General features: G+C 33.6%; 1 protein-coding gene across 2 annotated transcripts; it reads right to left on the reverse strand.

Annotated features, from left to right (window-relative positions):
• Positions 1-2,743: 2,743 nt before the first annotated feature.
• On the reverse strand, positions 2,744-7,844 carry LOC107675414 (myosin regulatory light chain 2, smooth muscle minor isoform-like). 2 transcript variants are annotated; one of them, XM_016469733.1, is made up of 5 exons: positions 7,789-7,844; positions 7,571-7,576; positions 5,465-5,679; positions 4,360-4,521; positions 2,744-3,495 (listed from the first exon to the last, which is right to left on the reverse strand). In XM_016469733.1, the coding sequence occupies exons 3-5, from the start codon at positions 5,649-5,651 to the stop codon at positions 3,323-3,325; spliced, it is 522 nt and encodes a 173-aa protein (XP_016325219.1). In that variant the 5' UTR covers positions 5,652-5,679; positions 7,571-7,576; positions 7,789-7,844; the 3' UTR covers positions 2,744-3,322. The 2 variants fall into 2 exon arrangements, with proteins under 2 accessions (XP_016325219.1, XP_016325220.1); XM_016469734.1 differs by lacking the exon at positions 7,789-7,844 and having other exon boundaries at positions 5,465-5,672; positions 7,571-7,735.
• Between the last annotated feature and the right edge of the window lie 392 nt (positions 7,845-8,236).

Below are 8,236 nucleotides of genomic sequence, written 5' to 3' on the forward strand. Positions count from 1 at the left end.
ACATACGTACATTGCACAAGAAAAAATAACTGGATTTGCACACACAACCCTGTTACTATACAAGTTTACATCCCCTTGGGTCTTATTATGGTCTGTAGTTTCCGTGAGGATCAGTGACTGTTTGCATGTTTTATGATGAGTCTCTATGTAGTGAAGCACCTACTGACAATTATGAAAATTATGGCCATTGTGAAAAATAAAACAACATTATTTGATGGTCATAAAGGCAACACACTACATTAAACCCGTAAACGTTTGAAAAGGATGATCTATTTAAATGGTCATTTTGTTACGTATTTTGGGAAATGTACATTCTGAAGGGTGTTTATATATTTCCCATATTATTTACACAGATCATCCTATTTAAAAGTTTGCGTACCCTTCTGCTTCCTTTCTGAGCATTAAGAAATATTTATACCCTTTGTCATGCAATTTCTGTCTTTCAAATAAGTGGTTCAGGGACATGAAAACCTGCTGCAGAAACATCACCTGATATTTTTAAAAATGTCAACGGGCCCACAACATATCTTTGTTGCATTCCACGTTTCAGCAGATAAGAGTGCCATATTTCTTCATACTACTTACTACATTTTTATGAATGGTCATGTGACAGACCCGCTCCCAGCATCCCCTCTGATCCTAAAACAGGCATCTGGAAAAGGTGACAAATACATGCTTTCAGTAAAGCCGCGGTCACACTAGATTTTTAGCATGCAAAATATCTACAGACATAGCAATGGTTGTAATATGACGTCACGCTCTGCAGGATCTAATAATAATAATAATGTTTAAAAAGGATTTTCGCACCAGAGGCGATGTGAAAAAGTGGAATGAGTCATCCTGATAGGATTATTCACTTTAGGTTTGATGTCCTTTGAGAAAATTGCATGTTTTTTTAGCAGTGTTCTTATCCTCACCTGTGGCTCTAGTGTTAAACAGGGGAATGTCTTGAGAGCCCAGGCGACCTGCTCTTCATTCTCCGCAAGCGTCACAGTACAGGTGCTGTACACCAAAACACCTCCTCTTTTTAACAAGCGCACAGCCTGCAAACAAGAGTGTAGAAACAACAGACACAATCTAAAGTGTGACGTGACATGTGGCCAAGTATGGTGACCCATACTCGGAATTAGTGCTCTGCATTTATCCAATCCAAAGTGCACACACACCCACAACCTTTGGGTAACAGACTTACACTGTAACGAGAAGCTACAGAGAACCACATTCTGTTCATTGACTGAAGCAAACATTCACAATAGGTAGTGAAAAAGGTAATTGCGACTTTTCACAATTCAGATTGTGGGATATAGCCTAAACGCGCAATGAGAAGAAATAAGAGGTACCTGAAACTTTTACAAAATATGCACTCAAAATTCACTTCAGTTATATATATAGATATACACACACACATATATATTCATGCGAGGATAATTATGTAATTATGTAATTATAATTTATATATATATATATATATATACAGTGGGTACGGAAAGTATTCAGACCCCCTTCAATTTTTCACTCTTTGTTTCATGTTTTTTAAAATAAGTCTCTTCTGCTCATCAAGGCTGCATTTATTTGATAAAAAATACAGAATAAAACCCCCAGTAAAATTGTGAAATATTATTGCAATTTAAAATAACTGTTTTCTATTTTAATATACTTTAAAAAATAATTTATTCCTGTGATCAAAGCTGAATTCTAAGCATCATTACTCCAGTCTTCAGTGTCACATGGTCCTTCAGAAGTCATTCTAATATGCGGATTTATTATTGATGTTAGAAACTTTTTGCTGCTTCATTTATTTTTATAACTTTTTGGGAACCTGTGATACTTTTTTCAAGATTCTTTGATGAATAAAAAGTTAAAATACTTACTTTACTTAAAATATAAATATTTTGTGACAATGTACACTACCGTCCAAATGTTTGAGGTCAGCAGATTTTTTTTTCTATTTTTGAAAGAAATTTATACTTTTATTTAGCAAAGATGTGTAAAATTGATGAAAAGTAACAGTAAAGACTTATATTGTTACAAACGGTTTCTGTTTTGAATAAATGCTGTTCTTTGTTCATCAAATAATCCTGAAAAAAATATCACAGGTTCCAAAAAAATATTAAGCAGCACAGTTTCAACACTGATAATAAATCAGCATATTAGAATGATTTCTGAAGGATCATGTGACACTGAAGACTGGAGTAATGATGCTGAAAATTCAGCTTTGCATCACGGGAATAAATTATTGTAAAGTATATTAAAATAGAACACTGTTATTTTAAATTGTAATAATATTTCACAATATTACTGTTTTTTCTGTATTTTTGATCAAATAAATGCAGCCTTGTTGAGCATAAGACTTCTTTAAAAAGTAATAAAAATCTTACTGATCCCAAACTTTTGAACGGCAGTGTATATATATATATATATATATATATAATACTTCATATTTTGAATGTTAAAAAAATATATATATTGCATGTATATCCTCGCATGAAAATATATAACAACGTTTATCTAGTTAGTATTAACTACTAGTTAATACTTAATTTAGTAATAAATAGTTGCTGGCTGGAGTCTTAAGTCTGTTAAATTTAATAAAATATGTATTTTTTCTTAAAAAAAGTAATTGCTCAGTCAAACCAAGAGTTATAAAGTATCAGCAGCACTGTAATAAACAAAACAACAACAACAATTAAGTCCAAAAACATTGACAAAGACATCCAAAAAAACATGAAACTTCACATGAAAATGTTTTAATGATAGATTTATTCAAAATATTTAATATTATATAACGTAAAAATTAGGCAACGAAATCAAATGAGATCAAATGCATCTAAATATATCAACACGTTTACATTTTTTACCGTCTGAATCGACAAAAATGAGACTCGTCTTAGACGTCTGAGAGACAACTTACTGCGTGCGACTATGTACTTTAAAGATACCACTATAAAAACCTCAGACATGCTCAAAATATAATAAAACATGATCCATGAGCCCTGTACTAATAAAATACTTTCACCAGTTAACAGTGAGGTGTGATGAAATCAAGAGGAATTTGTTCCAGTTGCATAAAACAAAACACTGGCACGCAAACCTAAGAAAAAAAAAGTGCATGGTTAAATCTTGCATTTTAACAGAGTGACTTTGTGATTCTGTATCATATAACCCATTCAAAACACGATGTCTTATTCCAGTGAAGTTAAACAGAGTAAACACGTAATTTTCATATTATTAAAGCTAAAGTTGCATTCTCATAAGGATCCAGGTGAACGGACAGCACGGATTTCTCTCGCCTAAAGGGGGATTTTTAAAAAGGAAATCATGTCTAATCGTCTTTGTCTTTGGCTCCGTGTTTAAGAATACGGGTGAACTCCACATAGTTGAAGTTGCTCTTTTTATCGATCGGCGCTTCTCTGAAGAGCTCATCGACATCTTCGTCTGTGAATCGATCACCCATAGTGGTCAGCAGCTCCCTCAGGTAGTCCTCCTGAACGAAGCCTGCGAGGAGAAACAATCACAGCTTCATCTTAGTCCAGAAACGGTCTGCTGCTTTGTTAAGAGGAAAGTTTTTCTCAATATTTTAGTCATACTCCGTTATATCTCTGTCCACAACTGTGTAATTCTTCTCACTCAAAAAGATTTATGTATTTAAACTGCATTAGGAAGTTTTAATCTAATAAACCTAATTTGATGCATATTTTTATATTTGTCAGTCATACATAAAACAGGTAAGAAATGGGTCGAATTTTGGAATAATGCTAATAAACTGAATGGGTTTTAAATACACAATAACCAGGTTTACATATTTATCCTCAATAAATCCAATTAGTTTCAATCATATGTGACCCTGGACCACAAAACCAGTCATAAGGGTCAATTTTTTGAAACTGAGATTAATACATCATCTGAAAGCTGAATAAATAAGCTTTCCATTGATGTATGGTTTGTTAGGATAGGACAATATTTGGAAATCTGGAATCTGAGGGTGCAAAAAAAATGAAAATATTGAGAAAATCGCCTTTAAAGTTTTCCAAATGAAGTTCTTAGCAATGCATATTACTAATCAAAAATTAAGCTTTGATATATTTACGGTAGGAAATTTACAAAATATCTTAATTGAACATGATCTTTAATTAATATCCTAATGATTTTTGGCATAAAAGAAAAATCAATAATTCTGACCCATACAATGTATTGTTGGCTATTGCTACAAATATCCCCCAGCGACTTAAGACTGCTTTTGTGCTCCAGGGTCACAATTTATATACAATTAAAATATATAAATCTTATATTTAGGCCTTAATTGGTGCACAATTGTAACAAATTGTGTTGCGTGGATTTGATCAGAGACAATCTGTTCACCTGTTCCTTCCTCGTCAAAGCAGGCAAACGCATTACGAATGACTTCCTCCGGGTCTGTGCCGTTAAGCTTCTCTCCAAACATCGTGAGAAACATTGTGAAGTTTATGGGCCCAGGAGCTTCTGTCATCATTGCCTCCAAATAGTCTTCTGTTGGGTTCTTCCCTGAGAGACAGCAGAAATACACATCCAATCTATTATGCTGTAAAATTACTTGGTCCTCATAATCTCATTTACTTCTGTGTGTGTGTGTGTGTGTGTGTGTGTGTGTGTGTGTGTGTGTGTATATATATATATATATATATATATATATATATATATAAAAAGTTATTTATTTTTTGTAGCCCAATGGTCATGAGGCAAGATTTGCAAAGTTATCACAAATCTGGTTTTTGCTTTTTTATTATGGGATATGGGGTGTATATTGATGTGTAACCAAACATTAAAGCATTTTAGCATAAGGCTGCAATTTAACAAAATGTGAAGAAAAAAAATACTAAATACTTTCTGAATATTAGATACCTGGAAGACTCCAGAATACAAATTAAGTAAAACAGTACTTGTCTTGTTGTTTTTATTTAAGTGCTTGTCATTTATTTCCTTGTTCTTTATTTTATTGTTGACTAATTAATAGAAGAACCTAGTACAGGCTACATGCCATTTTATTCATCAAATATTTATATAAACAACTTTTTTTTTAATAAATGTGCATTTAATAGCACAGCTATAAAATAAACTGTGTTTAATAGCCAATTTTCCTTGGTATCAAGAAATGTTACTGGCATTGGCATCAAAAACTGAAATATTAGTATCATGAAAACAACCAGATATGGTGGCATGTACACAACATGATAAAAAAAAATACATACTGATGGAAGTTAAAACTGCTCAATAAGATTCACACACTAACATATAATATGAACATATTAACACCTCTTATACAAACATGCATTAGATGAGGTGTATAACATCAAAAGTGGAATTGCAATCTTCTCCTGTCTGCATTATGGACTCGGGAGAAAGTATGATTAAATTGAAAACAATGAAATGCAAAATGAAAGCAAGATTTTTAATCCATCGGGGGACTTTAATGAAAACAGACTGTTACCAAGAGAAGCAAGCATGTCATGAAGATCCTCCTTATCAATGAAGCCGTCGCGGTTCTGGTCGATCATGTTGAACGCTTCCTTAAACTCCTGAATCTGCGACTGATCGAACATAGCGAAGACATTGGAGGTTGCCCGCTGAGGGCGCTTCTTGGTGATCTTTCCCTTGGTGCGACATTTGCTCGACATTTTGGCTGTATTTGGTTTTACCTACAAGCTTAAAAAAAAAAAAAAGACATCACAAACAAGCCCAAAAATGAGCTCGAAAGCTAATTATAAAAAGATTAAATTGTGCATTAAAAAAAAAAAAAACACAAGCACCAAGCAAAATGAAAAGAAACATCTACAATGTCTTCTGCAAAACTAGGTATCTGCAGGTTTTACGAAGGTACATTTCTTTTTAAGAACATGTAAAGAAAATGTAAGGAATAAATTGAAGGGAACACACAATACGTCACTATATTATCTAAATGCAAATGTCTAGGGAGCAGAAAATGAGTTGTATTACAAAATATGACTTCCAAAAGATCTACATTACTTTTAATTAATTTTACAAAAAATAAAAAAGCAACAACTAGCATATGGACAAAACCTTTACTGTACATTCTGATCCAAAAATGCAAGTTTGTGTCTTATTTTCCAGTTCAAACATCTAAAGATTCTTAAATCAAGACACATTTATTTGAGAAGCAAATTGACTTTTGATAAGAACGAAGTCTTGTTTTCTGTGAAACTGATCAACATGAAATGAGTTAATATCAAAAAAAGAACAAATATCTGCCAGTAGGCTCAGAAAAATCTACTTAATTCAAAGGGAAAACAAGTTTTCACACCCCACTGCGCTCCTGTGTTAAGCACAAACTCCCTTCATTTTGTTCAATATCTCAAAACAAGACTTTGACTATCTCCATTCTGTATATACAATAAAGATGTTTAGATATGTGTAGTGCTGGGTGGTATACCGGTTCATACCGAATACCGGTGTTTATTTTTGTTATGATATGAATTTTTAAAATACCGCAATACCAAAAAAAAAAAAAACGTGAATCGAACCGTGAGTTGAGGGAATCGTTACATCCCTACGCGATTATAAAGGAGAGTGACTCCTGGTTAACATTAAAAGGGGTCGTGTTTAGTCACTATATAGTGTGGTATTTTTTGACAATATTCACTCATCATGACCGTAAAACAGGGCATTCTAAGTCAATATACTGCAGTATTTCCTCTCAATCAATAGAAAATATGGTTAACACCCAATGAAAAGAAAATACCGTCGTACCGTGAAACCGATATAATTTTGGAAAATACCGTGATATAAATTTTTGGTCATACCGCCCAGCACTAGATATCTGTACTGGAAAACATGACAAAAACGCTGATTTTTTTATTAATTTATGACTTTCTGCTCCGATTTAAGATTCTTTAAGGCCTTAATTTGTGGAAGGGGGAAGAAAAGGCTTTATTTAGGACCGTGTCAAAGCAAACAGGTCTCATTGAGAATGTAAAATCTTGTCAGCCTGGGCAACAGGAGTTAAAACATCTGAATCAATGTCTTTTAATAACAATACAGTAACATAAAGCAGTATGCCGTATATCAGCTAAACGCCTGAAAACAGTGTTTCAGTCCTGCATCAGCATCAGCCATAAACGAAGTACAAACATGTACAAGAGGTGCTTAATTTGATTTTTTAAAGGACAAAGAGAAACTGGTGCGCCTCTGTCCCACCACAGTATACATGAGTGACCCATCTGATTTATTTATAGCGCATTTCAGTAAATGAGGACACTGTGTACAGTAATGCTAGCTAGCGTATTTTCGACAGCAAGGTTAAACTAACCATAAAATGAGTCAGGAAGCAAGTACAACGACACTTTTTGGCAAAAGCTTACATATTTACAAAGTTACAGATGAATAACACTTGTGTATATACTACAAGTCTGGGCAATATTTTGAGATTTTTAAGCAAACCAGCTAGCATATTGTGTCTCGCTTACTCTCCCTGTCCGTATACATTTTATTACATATTATAAAAGTAAACAGAATTTCATAACTAAATCTTACAAACAGCCACTACAGATCAAATAATTAAAGAAAATAAGCGCCTCACCGAAGATCTCAGACCAACGGTTTCCTGCCGCGTCCAACCACCGCCCGAACTTCCGGCTTCCGCAAACCTCGACCAGACCAACGAGAAACGGAAAGAATGTCCCGGATGGAAAATAAAGATTCACAAAACGTGCCGTGACATGTGACGTGACATCTATACAATATATATACGTTTGTCATGTGACAAAATTCGTTAATGAAATATTGTAAACATGCTACACCCCTTTATCTTCCGCCTTAGTTTCTCCAGACACGCCCCCAAACAAATCCTACGTAATCGTTCTTAAACGTGACCATATAAGGGCTAAAATCTGTTTTTTCACGTTCAGCGTGAGGCGACGTAACATTTATTGCATGGTTACTGTAACTTTTATTGATTGATTGATTGAGACTGAAAAAAATGCTTATCATACATAGCCTACCTGGAGAGAGAGAGAAAAAAAACTCTAAATGACCTCCTAATATATTTTGAAATAAAAATTACAATACAACTGTGGAATATATATGTATATATATATATATAGATAGATAGATAGATAGATATAGATATAGATATATATAGACAGTGTTGGGGAAAGTTACTTTTAAAAGTAATGCATTACAATATTGCGTTACTCCATAAAAAAGTAACTAATTAACTCGCGTTACTTGTAATGCGTTACCCCCA

This window comes from Sinocyclocheilus anshuiensis, unplaced genomic scaffold (genome assembly GCF_001515605.1).
Source record: "Sinocyclocheilus anshuiensis isolate Anshui unplaced genomic scaffold, SAMN03320099.WGS_v1.1 scaffold1081, whole genome shotgun sequence".
Classification (NCBI taxonomy): domain Eukaryota; kingdom Metazoa; phylum Chordata; class Actinopteri; order Cypriniformes; family Cyprinidae; genus Sinocyclocheilus; species Sinocyclocheilus anshuiensis.